Genomic DNA, 18,096 nt, shown 5'->3' on the forward strand with positions numbered 1-18,096 from the left:
CTCATCTACCTCCCCCAGCCCCTTTACCTCTGATCATCACCATATTGTTGTCTGTGTCGATGAATTTATGGGGTTTTGCTTAATCCTTAACTATTTTCACCCAGCTCCCCTCCCCTGTAACAGCTGTCAGTTTGTTCTCTGTATCTATGAATCTGTTGATAGTCAGATTCTAATTTACAGATATAGTTTAGATGTCTAATATTAAATTGGAAGATCACACAAGAAAACCATTTACACATAAAGGTTAAAACCAATATTTAAAACTTTTAAAAACTGTATATTACATAAAGCCAAAATGAAACATGTTAGCCAACTTCATTCACAAACATTAGTCAAAATATATACATTTAAAAAGGAACACAAAAGCTATAATTGAGAAAGGCTCTTTTCTCTAAAATGTGTTTTATCATAAATTGCAAATGAATTGCAGTTGATCTAAAATATAAGCTAATGAAAGAGGGAACTCCAAAACACATTTAAAGGGTTCAAGTTGGTGGAGAAAAGCTGGCTGACAACAAGAGACATCTGTCAAAACAATTCTGTGGATGTTTTTTTTTTTCTTTCAGTTTTGCTAAATAATAAATATATAATTACCACTCAGACAAAAAAAAAAAAATGTCTGATTTAATCTTAGGTATCATTGTGATTCTACAATAGCACCACAATTTTTAAAAGTTAACTTTGATACTTGCTCAAAATGCTTTAGAGTCTAAAATCGACTCAAATTTAGGGTAAACGCAATTAAACACATTCCCAGACTGAATGTTTTCATGAACATGTACACATTTACAATCTCAACCATTGGGGAAAATAGAAACAGGCCCTTTACATTGTCTAGAAACTGTGTCAGAAATCCCAAGTGAGTGGACTCAGGATGATTTCTACCTCTTTTGTTTTTATTCAAGGGGGAAGATCCAACTGACAACTTTTCAATCTCACACATATTTCTTTTTTTTTATTATTAATTAATTAATTTATTTTTTTTACATATTTTAATGATTTTTTTGCCCCCCTCCCTTCCTCCCCCACATATTTCTTTTCTTTTTCTCTTTTTCAAAAATATATTTTATTGATTTTCCACAGAGAGGAAGGAAGAGAGATAGAGAGCTAAAAACGTGGACCTGCTGCGTCCTACCACGGATGTGCCCACAACCAATGTACATGCCCTTGACCGGTATCGAACCTGGGACCTTTCAGTCCGCAGACTGAAGCTCTATCCACTGAGCCAAACCGGTTTGGGCTCAGTTGCACACATATTTCTCCTTTGCATTCCTTGCTCTTGAGAAAGAGCTCTTGCTTTGATTTGCATATGGCGTTAGAAACCGCGGATCATCTCACATACAAAAGGCCAGATTCGAGATGGTCACTGGTCAAGAATGGATCCGGTCTGGGGTTTCTGTTTGCGAGAGCAGAGATTTGCCAAGTTCAAAATAGTACAACTAGGGAGCGAGGTTGCTCAGAACCAAATCCCCGCTCCAAAGAAACGAATAGCATAGATCTGGTTTTCCCTTGTGTCAGCCATTTCAGACCTAACATTTGAACAGTGTGCATGCAACACAGACCAGGAGTGAAAGAAAAGAAAAAAAAAAAAGATAATGAGAAACAAAAATAAAGCCGACAATAAACAAAAACAAAACCGACCACGAACAAAATTGGAGTGAGTGCCCAACAAGTCAAAAAGTTACTCCTCCACCAATAGGGGCCAAAACACAACAGGTTCCGAAGTGCATAACAAACGCCAGCTGCTGCCGGAATGAATACCACCGCCCGCTGTACAGCTGGCTGCCCCAGTGCGGTTCTGAAATGATCCTGTGAATTCAGGATGCCATGGCGCGCCCCGAATAACATCTCCGCCTCTGCCGGCACCTATACATCTTCTGTACAAACAGCCCGAGGTCCCCCGTGGCGGAAGGGCGCGCCGGGCGGCCGCAGAGCTCGTACCTATGCATATGTACACGCGTGTGCACCCCGAACCTCGCCAGGTGGCCCTGGGGGGTCATAGCGCGGCGGCGTGGGCCGGGGGGTAAGGGTCCAGCTGAGGCTTGCCCACGCCCGGCAGCAGGATGTAGGCGAGTGGTGGCTGCAGCCCTGGGCTGTGCCAGGCGCTGCAGTTGCCCGCGATCACGTAGCCCGGGTTGCCCGGGCTGGGGTGCGAGTGCGTGTGCCCCCCCGGCGGCCGCAGTGGCCGCTGCAGCCGCCGCCCCGCCGCGGAAGGCGCCCGCGCCCGTGGTCGGGTAGCCCAGCGACGACGCGAACGGGAGGCCGGACAAGGACGAGATCTCTGCCATCTTGGAGCCCAGGTCGAGCAGGGAGGAGGGGCTGCCTGCGGCGGCGGCGGCGGCTGCGGGAAGAAGACTCGGGCGGCGGCCCGTTGGCTGCCCGGCGCCCGCCTTGAGCGCCAGGGGCTCGGGGCTCGGAGTCGGCCACGCTGCCCAGGCCGTAGGGCACGGGGAGAGAGTTAGAAACATCGATGAGAGAGAAACATCGTCCAGCTGCCTCCTGCACACCCCCTGCTGGGGATGTGCCTGCAACCAAGGCACATGCCCTTGACCGGAATCGAATCCGTAGGCCGATGCTCTGTGGGCGAACTTGTCCTTCTTGAGCAGCGCCTGGGGCTTGCGCAGCGGCCGGTACTGGTACTGTCGGGGCGCTCCTTCTTGGCGCGCAGGCGCTTCGCCTCTTCGATGATCGGCCTTTTCCCCGACTTCCGCTCGGCGCCCAGGCGCTCGCTGACCTCCGAGTTGTGCATCTTGGGGTTCTCCTGGGCCACCGTGCGCCGCTGAGCCCGCCGCCCGGTGATCAATGCCGGCGGCCAGGCGTCCCCGCCCGCGGGGGGGCGGGGGGGGGGGAGGCGGGCGGGACAAAACTCTCCGGAGCACGAGAACTTTCCGGCGGTGCCCACCCCCACCGGGGCAGTTTGCCCTCTGCTTCCGGTGTGTCCTTCCTCTCCGGTGGCGTTTCCTTGCAAAGTCCCCGCAGGTGGTCAGTCTGCCCGGCGGAGCTCAGCGGGTCCGGTCAGCCTTCTCTCTGAAAGGCACAGCCGCCCGGAAAGGTGCGTCGCGGAGGCTCCCAAAGTTGAGCCGAGAGAGCGGCCGATCGCCGCGTGCTGCCAAGTGCCAAAAGGGGCTGTCGGTGGCCAGAGTGCTTGGGAACTCGGCGACTTTCTCATTTGACGGTGTGTGCTCACCCCCTGTCTTCAGACTCCAAAGACCCATCCTACTAGAAGATTAGCCCCATCTCTGAGAGCCATGCTAAGTTCCATGACCCATCACTGTTAACTCTCCCTTCTCCAACTTTCTCAGGGTTTTCTCTTCCTCAGCTTTCTCAGGATCAGACCCTACACACTCTACCTTCTCCCTACAGAACCCGGAAATGTTTCTGCCAATCCTCTGGCATCTGGACCTTTTCTTCCCCTGGCTGCCTGGCATGTCCCAGTGTTGGTCATAGACTGACGGGTGCCGAGTCCTGGCCTCATGGACAAACAGGACAGATCTGGGGTGTGTGGTTTCCTGGCAGGCAGAGGCTTCCTGAGCCACCTCAAGCAAGGGAGCCCCTGCCATCAGGGGCTCCGCTTGGGGTTGCCCATGGTAGGTGGCTCTCTGATCTGGAAGGACAGCACAAGGACCCGACCAGGGCTGAGGAGGTCTGCTGGGCAGCATGGATCTCTGGTCTCTGCGACTTCTGGGTCTCAGTTCTCAAACATCTTAGCTGAACCATCGAGGTCTAATGGAGGTATGCTTCGCCATTCCTCATCTTCATATGTGGCGTATCCACCAGATAAGCCTTTCCTTAATAGTGATCTACAGTGCTCCCCAAATGAGCCTACACTTGTCTATCCAGTAAGCAACAGCAGAATAATATTTTCTGCTCTGAAGAATCTTCCAGAAAAAGACTCAACACTTAGCCCTTGAAAGGATTCAGGCAGAAGAAAGTGTGAAAACCTTGTCTAGACAAACAATTGAATATAAGTATTGGATGAACAGGTGCTAGGAATAGAATTCAAAAAATGAGGAATCCGCCCAAACCGGTTTGGCTCAGCGGTAGAGCCTGGGTCTGCGGACTGAAAGGTCCCAGGTTCATTTCAGGTCAAGGGCATGTACATTGGTTGCGGGCGCATCCCGGGTAGGGGGTGTGCAAGAGGCAGCTGGACAATGCTCTCCCTTTCTCTCTGTAAAACGTATTTAATAAATAAAATAAAATAAAATAAAATAAAATAAAATAAAATAAATAAAAAAGCGGGGAAGGCGTACCGCTCCGTTCAGCCCGGTCTGTCTAGCTGGCTGCTCTCGCTTCTGCTGGCACTTGTGAGGCTCTTTGAATTTAGCGCTCGCTTCGGCGGCGGCCGGGGGAGGACTGTGCGCCTACTGCTTTATTTAAATAGCGGGCGGAGCTAGTGCGTCTCCTCTTTGAGCGTCTTCAGGGGCGGGGCCTGCTTCGTTTATATAAATAGGCTGGCTGGGCGGGAGCGCTCCGGCTCCGGCTGCGGTGGAGACATGGAGCGGTCTGCGCGGCTCAGCCCGGTCTGCCTGCTGCTGCTGCTGCTGCTGTGGGAACCCGCTGCTCCCGGCTGTGAGTGGGAAGGGGGAAGGGGGAAGGGGTCCGGGGCGAGGGACCGGCATTTCGAGGAACCGGAGGGAGGGATAGGGGGGAGGGTGCCCTCGGCGGTCCTCTGGGCGGGCGCCTTCCCGTCCCCGGGGCGTCTTCCCCGCGGACCGCCTCTTTCCAGGCCGGGGTGGGAGGGGGGGTTTGCCTGCGGTTGTCACTAATGGTCCCGGGCGAGGGGCCGGGGTGCGGGGTGGGAGCGCGGAGGGCCTGCGGGGATGGCTGACGAGCCCCCTCCCCACCCCGAGCCGCCACGCACGGCCGCCCTCGGAGCGGACAGTCCTCCCCGGGGGCTCTGGGCGCCGGGCCGGCGAGGGTGGTAGAGGGGGGAACGGGAGGGGGGGGGGGGGGGGGGGGGGGGGGGGGGGGGGGGGGGGGGGGGGGGGGGGTAGGGGGGAGGTCGCGTGGGTGCGGCTTGGGTGAAGAAAGCTTTTGCAACTAGAGGCCAGGAGGGCGGTGGCACCACGCGGTAGTTCACTGCAGCACAGACACCCCTGTTGCGGCCCAGCTCACGCATCCTGCCCTCAACTCTCCACCCGCTCCCTAGAGGAAGTTGAGTTCAGCCAGCCCTTGGGCTGCGAGCGGAGAGGCCGGCTGGGAGGGGGGGGGGGGGGGGGGGGCGAGGAAGCAGCCCCAGGAGCCAGCCAGGTGCCTGCAGACAGGAGCTGGGCAGACCGGAGGGGAGCAAACACAGGGGCGCCGCGGGGACTCGGAAAACAGACCCGGACAACTGGAGAGGGAGGGAGAGAGGGCACCTCGCAGGAGGCCTCCGAGGAGGAGCGGTGACCGGCCCCTGCTTCTTCCCCAGGAGCAGTTTCCTCCTGGGACTGGGCAGCTCCGCCCCATGGCCCCCGCCCGCGGCCACCACCCACCTGCGCCCCACACTGCACTGCACTCCAGCCGGGCCCTGGAGACCCAGGGGAGCAGGTTTCCTTTGGTCCGGGTTCCCGGCACCCCGCACCCCCACTTGCATTCCCCCCGCCTCCTGACAAAGCTGACATCTCTCTCAGCCGCACCGAATGCGTGCTGGGTCCCTGCTCCCTGGGTGGTGGGGGCATTGCTGACTGGGCTCCTGATTTAGGGGGTCCCTAACCCCACTCTTACCTCTGGCTTCCCATCAGGGGGCCTGGGAAGGCTCCCTGGCCTTAAAGGGGCCTGAGCCCCATCTCACTCTGACATGTCCACGCAGCTGTCCTGGCAGCTGCACTGGTGTCCATGGGTAGGGCCCTTTGGCGCCAAGATGCCCCAACCAACCTGTGTCTGTCTCAGCAGGGGCAGCTGACACCCTTTCCTCCCTAACAGAGGTGCCTAGCCCTGCACTTACCTCCCTAACAGAGGTGCCTAGCCCTGCACTAGGTTGCACAGGAGAAAAGGAAGGAGGGATGTGAGCCCACCCACCCCCACCCCATCTGCTTCCACTCCAGGCCTCCAGCTTCCTCCCCCTCACATGGGGCACTAACAAGGAGCTAGCCTTGCCCACTCTCATCCTCTGCTCCTCCCCACCCCACAACGTTCAGGTTCCATCTTTCCTCTGTTCACACACTACCTCTGGACACAGTTGTGCTGTTTTTTGTTCCATGTTTCATCCTTAGCCATCTGTCATGGCTGCTCCTACCAGCACCGAATGTTCATCCTCACTGCCTCCTCTTCTGCCCACACTCCCCTCCAAGGTGCTCTTGGGAAGGGGCCAGGGGCAAAGCAGGCTGGGAATCCACTGCCCCAGTCCCAGGGAAGTTGGGGCAGCAGAGTGAACAGGGGTTGGGGACTGTGTTCACAGCGGAGAGTGTAGGGCCACCTTCTCCCCCTGTTGTGCTGGGGAGGAGGTAGCCATTATTCCTCCCAGGCTGTGCCCCTCCCTCTGCTTTCCTACCTGCAGTTACTTACATACAGATGTATCCTTTTCTGGGAAAATGAAAAAAGTGGAAGCCCGAGCCCCTGACAGGACAAGGGCCACTCAGTCATCAGGGGCATTCCCTTGCTGTTAAGACATGGGGGAGGGGCATGTAGGGTTCTCTTATTCCAACTCCAAGCTTCCCCTGCATTTTCTCCTCACAGGTGCTCGCTTTCTGACCTTTAAATTCACAGTCACTCCTAATGGAGAACCACGGTGTGAAATTCAAGGCCAGGTCAATGGAAACACATTTTTTCATTATACCTGTGGTAGCAACAAGGTCACACTCATCAGTGTTCCGGAGATGAGTGCCACACAGGCCTGGAATCAGCAGAGAGAAGCTCTCCAATACATGGTGGAAGAGATCACGAAGATAATGCTTGACAGGAAAGCAGAGATTGCTGCAACTGGTAGTAAGTTTACAAAAACCCAGGGTAGAGGTAGAACGGGGTTGGAGGATTAGGGGTCGATGGTGTTTATGTAAATATTGGAAGGTGGTCCCACCCAACAGACTCAGGAGCCAGTGTGGACACAGAGGACAGAGCAGGACCAGGAACTAAGGGGAATAAAGGGCTGGACACCAGGTAGGGGAAAAGGCTCTGTCAAGGCTGATCTCCTTCCCATGGGGGTGGGGAAGGTCCTCTCTCCCTACAGGGCAACATGACGTGTAAGGTGGAATCCAATAACCACACCAGCGCATCCTTAGAGTTTGGATCAGATGGACAGGTGTATCTGTTCTTGGACTCCAAGAATGGAACCTGGACAGTGTTGCATGATGAAGACAAACTGGTAACGAAAATATTGGCAAGTGACAGAGAAATGACCCATCTCCTTATTAAGACCTCAGCTGGAGACTGTACTAACTGGCTTAAACAAGTTTTGTGTCTCCAGGATGGAATTCTGAGCACACAAGGTAATTCTACAGGGAAATGAGGGTGTAGGTGCTTTGAAATGGCATTCAAACTGTGTGTGGATTGAGAAAGTGACCCATCTGCCATGGTGAGGGGTGTTTTGGAGAATAAGGGCCAGAGATATGTTCTGGGATCCCTCCTGGGGCTTCTCACCTCCTTGCTTCTCTGCCTCGTATAACCTTGGACCATTCACTGCATTTCTTGCTGACTGCAAACAAGCGGTAATTGTTCTATTTTCACACTTTTTCCTTGTCCTATTGCCTCTTCTCAGCTTCACTTGTCTTCTTCGACTCACCTGGACTATTTCTGGACATCCTTTAACACCACCTCAAATCAGCTCCTGCGAGGAGTCTCTACCACCTTCCTCATGTGCCCCCTCCTCTTCGGTCGCAGCTGGACTGATTGCTGTAGCCTCTGCTTGCCCCGTTAGCTGTGTGAGCCCATCTCCTCTCTTTGCTCCAATGTAAAGGGCCGCCTGGGAAGGCATGTGGACATTCTTTTAATTCTTTTCAGCTGAGCCCAAGGATACTGGCAGAGTCCTGTGGCCAGTTACAAACCCCCAAGAAGGGAGGGGGTTTATCAGTCCTGACTTACTTTTGTCCAGGTTTCTGGACAGGGTTTTGAGATATAAATCCTGCCTAGCACCAGGAAGGAGGGAAAGAATAGGACCTGGGCCCACCCAAGCTTCTTTTTTAAAAAATTTTTTAAAAAATATATTTTATTGATTTTGTACAGAGAGGAAGGGAGTTAGAAACATCGATGAGAGTTATCAATCAGCTGTCTCTTGCACACCCCCCTAAGGGGATGTGCCCGCAACCAAGGTACATGCCCTTGACCGGAATCGAACCCGGAACCGTTCAGTCCCCAAGCCGACGCTCTATCCACTGAGCCAAACCGGTTTCGGCTTTTTAATATATTTTATTGAGGAAGAGAGGGATAGAGAGTTAGAAACATCGATGAGAGTGAATCATTGATCAGCTGCCTCTTGCACACACCCTACTGGGGATATGCCTGCAACCACGGTACATGCCCTTGACTGGAATTGACCGACATGGGACCCTTCAGTCCACTCTATCCACTGAGCCAAACTTGTTTCGCCCACCCAAGCTCCTTTGATCCTAAGTTTTCCCTGTGAAACCCCTTTGTATTTTGGAGGATAAATAAATGTGCCGTGTTGCCTGTGGGGGTGAATGTCTCTCTATCAGAGTGACAGGCCTCCACTCTGTACCCAGCTTGAACCCATTTCTGTTTCTTTTTCATTTCTTAATCCCCAGCTCCTCCACTCAGGAACCAGTCCTCCTCCCTTTCCGTGTGGGATAAGGAAAAAGGAGAAACACCCCACCACACTCCAACCCCAGGATCCGTCACCATGGCTGACACAGGTAGAGGGTAGAAACTGCATAACAGGATTACCTGGGACAGCATGGGCTGAGGAGGCATCTCCGTAGAATGGCGTTCTGCATGGATGTCACTCTTGTGTTCCATTCCAGCTGCATCACCCAATGCCACAGCCACAGCCACAGTCCCGTCCAAGGCCAACATGCTCATCATTTTAATCTCCTCTGTGATCGTCAGCTGCTTGATCATCATTGGCATCTTAAGACGGGGCCTTTACAGGTACTGAGGGCTTAATTATATGGGAAATGAGGCACAGATGGAATGGGGTGAGGACTGGGAAAGATGAATTGACCCCTGCCACCTGCCCCATCCTCCTTAAACTTCTCCTCCTGGAAATTAGACCAGGAGACTAACACATGTTGCCACTTAGCAGCAATCAGTTGCACAAGCTCAGCGCTGAGTGCTGCTGTCTCCTCACTGATGATGCCAGTGGGAACGGGAGAAGCCCACACCAAGGCTAAGGCGGGCACATGCTGAAGGGGTTTAGGGATTGCCGTCCTGACTCAGAGTCTCTGTTTGGGAGAGTGTTTGGGGCCAGTGTGGGTGGAGTGGGGACAGAGGCACACAGGGCATGGGCAGCACTCACTTTCAGGGGAGAGCAGCATGCTGGCTGCATGTGATGTGTCCAGGGAAGGGAGTATCCAGGGGGCTGAGAGGAGAGTGCCGGGAAGATAAGTGGAAGGCCTTGCAGACCCAACTCAAAAGGCTGGAGTTCCCCAAAAGGGACTTTGGAAGGCCCAGTATGGGGGGGAGGGGAGGTGAACAGTAAGGACTATTTAAGAAGACAAACCTTAAGGTTAGAAGGAGGCCTGGGATTCCTGGCTGAGCCCTGGTGTAATCACCTGACAGACAGGCGACCTCCTCCACATCCCAGATCCTGAGCCACTGAGGGGCCCCTATGCTAGGGCAGGGCTGGGCGGTCATACTGAGAGTTCTATGTGCTGCTAGGTGAGAGGCTGGGAGAGAACGGAGAAGAAGGAAATTGTCTGCAACCCTCCCCATGCTGTCAGGTGTCAGGGAAGGGCCTTCCTGTCCATCAAAGCTCCCACCAGGTCCTTAGACCCTCCCACCCGCAGGAGAATCACGCCTGAGTGAAGGGAGCAGATGGACTCATTACTTTAGTCCTGAGCCCAGAACGTCTGTAGCGGGGCTGGGGTGGCGCTGTGATGTGCAGAGGGTGGGCAGAGCTTGGTACAGGCTGCTGGTCCCAGGGCAGGGGTGGCAGGTTCAGGGAAAGGCATGACTCTGGTGGGGGCAGGGCTGGGGATGGGGAGTCACTGGAGTGCTGTGGGACCAACACTCGCCCTTTTCCACAGGCTGCTGATGCGAAGATGCCAAGGAGGCCCTGGTGGTGTGAATGAGCTCAGCAACTCTGCCTCTCCCCGGCTGCCTCTGGATGACCTGCTGCTCATTTTTAGAACACGAGTTCAAAGCTTCCGCCCGGAGACCAGGGTCTGATCAGGATGAGACAGCAGAGGCAACATCTCATGTCTGTTATTGCATTTGCTGATTATCCTCCTCAGGGCTTTTTAAACCTCAGGTCACTTTCTGTGGTGCTAAGAGATGTGATTTCTACATTTAAACATCAATAGCTGCAATAAGAAATCTGAACACAGAGAACATTTTCCATCTTCTTTGTGGAAGATCAGACACATCTCTGCATCATGGCTTTTTACCCAAATGATATTGCCAAAAAAGTGCCAAATCTGAGGCCTTCTCTCAGTACACAAAATAATTTTGTGTTTTAAAAGAACAAAGTTATATTTACAATTGTTTCATTAGTAGCTTATCATTTAAATCACATGTGTCAAACACAAGGCCCGCGGGCCAAATCCTTGATAGCATGTGAGTTGGTTAACAGCACTGTTAAGGAAAAGATTGTTCCACTCATTTTAAATTCACATTTCTGGTTAACACTGTCAGTTTATGACTGTTCAGTAAACCATTCGGCCCACGATTTAGGCTGGATTTTAGATTTTGGCCCCTTCTCTGATTGAGTTCGACACCCCTAATTTAAATAAACATTTTTAGATTCTTAAAAACTTAATTACTTTGGAGTTTTGTGTTATTCTTTTTTTAGAGAATTTTTTAGTTTATCTGAGTCAAACATGACAAATACTATCAGCGTGATCTCAAATCTTGAGAATAACAAGGTGTTTTTTTTCTATCAACTTTTTGTTTGTGTTTATCTTTTGCTTAACCCCTTCTCTTTTACCCTGAACCCCAACACCTTTTGCTCTGTACCCCAACACCTTTCACCCTGTACCCCAACACGTCCCCCTTGACAGTTGTCAGTCTGTTCTCTGTATCCATGAGTCTGTCTTTATTAGTTTATTTTGTTCATCAGATTCTCCATATAAGTGAAGATATATGCTACTTGTCTTCCTCTCACTGGCTTATTTCACTCCAGGTCCATGAATGCTGTCCGAAAAGATAAGATTTTCTTCTCCTTCTCCTTCTCCTTTCCCTTTTTCTTTTTCTTTTTTTTCTCCTTCCTTCCCTCCCTTCCTCCTCCTCCTCTTTTTTTTTTTTTTAAATTCCTCACCAGAAGGTATTATTTCTATTGATTTTTAGAGAGTGTGGAAGGGAGTGGGGAAGAGAAAGAAGAGAGAGAGAGAGAGGCATCGTTGTGAGACAAACAATTCATTGCCTCATGCATGCACCCCAACCAGAGCCAGGGAGCAAACCTGCAACCTAGGAATTGAACCTGTGACCCTTCTGTGCTCAGGCCAATGCTCTACCACTGAGATACACATGCCAGGGCAAGATTTCCTTCTTTTTATGGCCAAGTAGTGTTCCCTTGTCTAAATGTACCACATGTTTTACCCACTCGTGTGCTGATGGGCACTTGGGCTGCTTCCAAACCTTGGCTGTTGTAAGTAGCACTGCAATGAAATAGGGGTGCAGACATTCTTTCCAACCAGTGTTTCAGGTTTCCTCAGATATATTCCCAGAAGTGGAATCATTGGCTTATAAGGCAGTTCCACTTTGAATTGTTTGAGATATGGAGATTTATTTTATGACACGGGAGAGAATTCACAGCATCTCTCGGTTCCTCCATGTTAGGAGTAAACATTACCAGTGATTCTGCTAGAACTGCTTGCGGAAACAGAATGTAAGGGTCACTCCTCAGTGAGCAGGCATCTTGTATTGGTCTCAAACATTACCCTGATGCTCTGGATGCCAGCAGATGTTCTGGGACTTAACCAATGAGAATCTTATGATTTCTCCAATTCCCCCACCCAACACAGTGACTTCTCTGTGATTCCTCACCCGACTCACTTCCTTCAGGGAGAAGTAAGTCTTCACAGCAGAAACATCCCTACATCTCAAAGTTGTTGTATTTCCCCTCAGAGAATGGATCAGTATTCAGAATATGTAATGAACTACAAATAATAAGGATCAGTTTAATTCTCCTAAATTTGGGCAAATGCTTTGAGCGATTCACAGATGGTGAAAAGATTGAACGTGCCAGGCCAGTGGGCTCAGATGGTTGGCCATTGTCTTATGAATGGAGAGGTCAGGGCCCATGCCTGGGTTGGGGGTTCACTCCAGGTGGGGGCAGAAATGTGAGGGAGGAGGTTGGTGTCCAGTGGCTCTGGCTGAGGGAAGGTCCTAGCTTGGTATAAGGACTAGGAAGTCCTGAGTCCCCTGCCCCCACCCATGAGCCTTCTCCCCATTAAATAAGCAACATAGACTAAGGCCTCCTGCTCCACACATTCACCCAGTGAAGACAATGAGCTCCATGGGACAGTAAGTTCAATTGTCCTGAGGCTGAAGGCAGGTAGAGGAAGCCTATACCAGGCCTCTCTCTACTTAAACTGAGGGGCATAGAATAGCAGCAAACTGTGTATATTTACAGATATAAAAGATATAGAAAGCTCTGGACTGATTCACTAAAGCCATTATGCAAAAGGGGCCTGCGCTGTGTGCTTTGAAAGACAAGAGACCTTTGGGTTGGGCAGGACACAGGCTTGGTTGGTGTTAGATCTTGGTGGATCCAGGTGATCTGTGTGTAAGAAGAGACTCCATGCCTAGGGCTGGGGACAGAAGGCTGGATTTAATCCCTGGGAGGAAGCAACCAGGAAGGCCTGGGAGGCTCACCACAAGGCTGGGTTATGGAAGTAAGGGACAGGGAGAACAGGAGAGAGGAAGGAGGCTGGAGTGAAAGAAGGCCAGGTGGGAGGAGGATGGAACTCTCTGGACACCTGCACATCTTGGTTCACCCCAATGCTTGCTCCTGGTCCCCAGACTCACACTAGACCCCAAGAGCTGGTAGAATTGTCTCCTGAAGCTATATTAGTGGATGGGGACTATAGCTCACATGTCCACACACAGAGATCGGATATTTGCATGAACTTCCGACTGCTGTGCCTGTGCCAGTTTCTTCATCTTTCCATGGTCTCATTTCACATTTGTGATATAGGAAATGCTACCTGATGGACTGAGATTAAATGAGGAGATCACACAAGTAGCCTGGTGCTGCCCTCCCGGAGGCTGGGGGCCAGGGTCTCTATGGATGAGAGAGATGGGCCATGCACTGCAGTCCATGGCTCTTCCTCTGTCACTTGAGCTGCCTTTGAATGTGCGGATATAAAACCATTCACGGGACCCTCTGAACAAGAATCGGGAGAGTTTCTCAAACTGAAGAGGCCATGGTTTTACTCTGGATTAGGATGATTATCCGCAGAGGACCCCCACATTACTTCAATGCTGGTTGGTGCTGTGTGGATGGTAGAATGAATGAGACCAGTGTGAGGGTGAAAATGCCAAAGAGGCTAAAACCATTTGCAGAACTGAAAGCTTTAAGTGCCCTGACCCCTGTCAGAGGCCTCCAGGTGGCATTGATTCCCTCTCATCATTAATGTTTTTATATCTCTCTAGCTTTCCATTCCTCTCTGAAAGCAAGAAAAAAATATATTTTTTAAAGGCCTTGGGCTCTACGGGGTTAGAAATGGCTAGAAAAACATCATTGATGACAAAAGAATTAAAAAATGTCTTCTGCCCCTTTCATTAAGACAGAAGTGCTCCTAGACATGAAAAGCTTGAGTCTTTTAGAAAACGAAGGAATGACTGTGAAACCAAGAAAGGAACAGAAAGGGATAGGTGCCAGGAGAATGAGGTGAAGGAAGGGGGCTGGAGGGCTGAGGGAATTCTTAGAACATTGGGAGAAAGTGCAGAGCCCACAGGTAACTGATTCGGGTGTGAGGAAGTGGTAGCTCAGTAAAAATCTAGTGCCTTCCCCGTGTGGGTGTATGTGTGCAATTAAAGATGAGATGGATGGATTGATGGGTTAATTTCTTTTCTTTCTTTTTTTTATATATATTTTATTGATTTTGTACTTGTACAGAGAGGAAGGGAGAGAGATAGAGAGTCAGAAACACCGATGAGAGAGAGTCATCGATCAGCTGCCTCTTGCACACCCCCTACTGGGGATATGCCCGCAACCAAGGTACATGCCCTTGACCGGAATCAAACCCGGGACCTTTCAGTTCCCAAGCCGATGCTCTATCCATTGAGCCAAACCGATCCCGGCTGATGGGTTAATTTCTTAGTGGGCTTCCTATCTTGAGAGTCAATGGCAGCATCAAATGTGCCACCATCCTCGTTTCCCATCCCACCTCCCTCAGGGCAGGAGTCCCCACCCAAGCTAAGCAATGATTCAGTCTTCGTGGACTCTTAGATGATTTCCAAATGTCCATGCATCTGAAAGCATTCCAGGCCTTCTCATCTTCCTGTGTTTTAGTTAACCTTTAACCAGTTCAAAGGTTACTTCTTTTTTTTTAATTTCTTTATTGATTAAGGGATTATATATGTGTCCTTATCCCCACATTATCCTTCATCTCCCCCACTCATGCCCTCAGCTCCCTGTTGTCTGTGTCCATTGGTTAGGCCTATACGCTTGCATGTAAGTCCTTTTGTTGTTTCCTTCCGAAGGTCACTTCTTATGAAGCCTTCACCTCTTTCCTCAGACTGAATTAAGACCCCCAATTCTGTCATCCTTAAAGTGGTCTAATTAGTCAACCTGTCTAACAGAATGATAACCAGATATTTGCTGTCTCTCTCAGTACAATATGAGTTCCATAAGGATATAAGCACAACCCCTGTCAATCTTTTTTAAAAAAATATTTTATTGATTTTCCACAGAGAAGAAGGAAGAGGTATAGAGAGCTAGAAATGTCGATAAGAGAGAAACATTGACCAGCTGGCTCCTGCACACCCCCTGCCGGAGATGTGCCCGCAACCAATGTACATGCCCTTGGCCAGAATCGAACCTGGGACCTTTTAGTCTGCAGACCGATGCTCTATTCACTGAGCCAAACCGGTTTCGGTCAACCCCTGTCAATCTTTACATCCCTGTACCTGTTAGTGATGTCACATAATGGGTCAGTAAATATGGGGGCAACGTGCTGCCTGGGGAAAGTAGGTGCTGAGGGAGGTGTCTTTTTTGTTTGACAGGACTTTGTTTTTTTTTCTTTGTTTTAGAACCACCATCATAGTCCGCAGCCATTCTGTCAAATCCAAAGATCATCATATTGATCATTTCAGTCTTCTTCTGCATCTGCATTGTCATCCTGGTCCTTTGGAAATTAGACATTGTAGAAGGTGGGGAGTAGGCTGGCCTCTGGCTCTTGGGCAGGACATAGTCTGTTAAGGACTTGGGAGAGGTGAGCCATGGTCTCCCCAAGCCCCTGGCCCCTGGCCCATCTCTACATAGAAATAATGCACTCAATTTCTTAGTGCAGAGCCCCCACACTCCACAGTAGCCATTGGAAATCATGTCTATGAAAGTGTAAGGGGTCAATGGAGGTATAGGGGGACATATGCAATACTTTCAACAATAAAGATTTAATAAAAATAAATAAATAAATAAAATGCTTTTCCTATGAAAAGTGGCAAATTTTAAAATCATACCTAATTGTTACTTAGCCTTATATTATCGTATTTATTTATTTATTTTTAAAATATATTTTATTGATTTTTTTTTACAGAGAGGAAGGGAGAGGGATAGAAAGCTAGAAACATTGATCAGCTGCCTCCTGCACACCCCCTACTGGGGATGTGCCCGCAACCCAGGTACATGCCCTTGACCTGGAATCGAACCTGGGACCTTTCAATCCCCAGGCCGATGCTCTATCCACTGAGCCAAACCGGTTATTATAACACCGCAGAGTTTGCTGCTGGCTTACTCCCTGCTGGCAGAGAGGGCAGAGAGGGCCGGCTGAGTTTTCTGTGGCTTACTCCGGCTGGCAGAGAGGGCCAGCTGAGTTTCCTGTGGTTTACCTCCGCTGGCGGAGAAGGCAGACAGCTAACAAGCGGCTGGCTTTCTTGTTGGGGAGGAAAACGGAACCACCCTATTGCTCTGATAGACCAGTCAGGGAGAAGCCGGACTGTCAGGCAGCAGGCAGAGATCTCTCAGAGGTGTGTGAAGCCAGTGGCCATCAATGCGGGACGCAGGGAGGGGCTGAGGGGAAACCATAATTACAACTACCCTGTTTCCCCGAAAATAAGACATTATCTTATATTAATTTTTTCTCCCAAAGTTGCGCTAGGTCTTATTTTCAGGGGATGTCTTATCTTTCCAGGTGCTAGGTTTTATTTCCGGAGGATGTCTTATTTTCAGGGAAACACGGGTAGTATTTAAAAAGTCTGATAATACCTTCAGGGGTCATTCTTTTCACAAGTGAAAGTTCCTCCTCATAACCAGGCTCCTTAAGCTCTCTGAGGCCTAAGGCAAAGAGAAATCCTTATGTTGCCTCAAGGGCATCCCACAGTGACTACTGCTGTTGGAGTAAATACAATACCTCAGAGGTGAAGGAACCTGCAGCCCGTGGTGGTAGCCTTTAGGGCTAAGAGGCCACTTTTTCCAGCCTCAAAGTCACTCAGATACAGACCCTACATATTTTTTTTTAAAATTTCTCCTTTTCATTGAATGACAGGAAACTTTGGGCTAATTTTTCCCCCTTTCTGCAATTTTGACCTTCTAGTTCTTCCTCCACCTCTGTTCTGGATCTGAAACCTATAGGTTCCTAAATGTCAACTCTGAAAATAAAACATGAGGGTAAGACTGCCATTTTTCTATCCAATTACTTATTTATTTTTGTCTTTCTAAAGATACCTTTAACAGTGTACAACTCAGAACATTCAAGTGTGCAATCAAAAACTTTCCAGACGTGCTAAAAAGCAAGAAAATGTGATCCACAATCAAGAAAAAAATATGACTCAGTAAGTGCTGACTCAGAAATAAGACGCAGTAGCTGCTCGCAGGCAGCTAGGACTCCCCAGTGTAGCCTCGTCTGCGAGGCATTTTCATATGCCCCATTATGTCAGTAAAACACAACTCCTCTTGATGTCATATACTCTAACAGGGAGCCCGGTGCATGGATTCCTCCGAGGGGGTCCCAGATTGGTATTGTATTTACTCCAACAGCAGTATCCTCCGAGGGGGTCCCAGATTGCAAGAGGGTGCAGGCCAGGCTGAAGAACCCCACTGTTGCATGATGAGGGCTGGGGAGGGGCCGCTGGAGGGCTCCAGGACATATACAGGTGACTCACCCAGTCCTGATTGGCTGGACCCCAGCAGCAAGCTAACCTACTGGTTGGAGCATCTGCCCCCTGGTGATAAGTGTACCTCATAGCTACTCGTGGAATGGTCACTTAAGATATATAGAAGATATGAAGGACACTCCACAGGCTATAGCAATAATGCATCAGGCCCTCACATTGGGCTGTGTTCATATTTCTAGTTTTGTTTGTGGAAACCTGAGAAGATGTGACTACTGATTTTTATATTTTTCAACAGCAACGTGTTACCCAAGTTCAACATCTCAGGAACCTAATGGGGAAACAATCAGGGATGCTGGAGGTGAAGGATGGGGCCTGTTGGTTCTCCAGTTGAGCTAGTCCGTTCACCTGGAGCAGTCCCGGAAGTCACAAGAATTTGTGGAGAGTTCCTTCTCCCCAACAGCTCATGCCCCTTTGAATAGATGCCCTCAGCGGGTCTGGTTGGTTAGTAAAAAAAAAAAAAAAAAAAAAAAAGGTTGGCTTTATTGACTGTGACAGGCCTGCAGATATTCTCCGAAGACTTCAGTATAATGTTGTGAAGACACTAAAAGTTCCAGAGTTCTCTATTATCCTTTCCTTTCTGGATTGATACAAACTTTATTTTCCCTCAAACCTTGTTTTCTCCTTTTGGATCCTAAAATGCTGATGCTAATTGGAGAACATCATGCCGAGTGAAATAAGCCAGTCAATGAAAGAGAAACACCACATGACCTCACTCATTTATGGATA

The 18,096-nt window shown here is 49.9% G+C and overlaps 1 protein-coding gene and 1 pseudogene across 2 annotated transcripts; one reads left to right on the forward strand and one right to left on the reverse strand.

The window, feature by feature from the left end:
- Positions 1-1,851: 1,851 nt before the first annotated feature.
- Positions 1,852-3,215, reverse strand: LOC118705452 (annotated as a pseudogene).
- Positions 3,216-4,461: 1,246 nt separating this feature from the next.
- LOC123651345 (UL16-binding protein 6-like) lies at positions 4,462-10,475 on the forward strand. Of its 2 annotated transcripts, XM_045572817.1 has the most exons (6): positions 4,462-4,569; positions 6,658-6,906; positions 7,131-7,406; positions 8,679-8,786; positions 8,895-9,021; positions 10,119-10,475. In XM_045572817.1, the coding sequence occupies exons 1-6, from the start codon at positions 4,494-4,496 to the stop codon at positions 10,258-10,260; spliced, it is 978 nt and encodes a 325-aa protein (XP_045428773.1). In that variant the 5' UTR covers positions 4,462-4,493; the 3' UTR covers positions 10,261-10,475. The 2 variants fall into 2 exon arrangements, with proteins under 2 accessions (XP_045428773.1, XP_045428774.1); XM_045572818.1 differs by lacking the exon at positions 8,679-8,786.
- Positions 10,476-18,096: the final 7,621 nt, after the last annotated feature.

This window comes from Pipistrellus kuhlii, unplaced genomic scaffold (assembly GCF_014108245.1).
Source record: "Pipistrellus kuhlii isolate mPipKuh1 unplaced genomic scaffold, mPipKuh1.p scaffold_m20_p_5, whole genome shotgun sequence".
Classification (NCBI taxonomy): Eukaryota; Metazoa; Chordata; class Mammalia; order Chiroptera; family Vespertilionidae; genus Pipistrellus; species Pipistrellus kuhlii.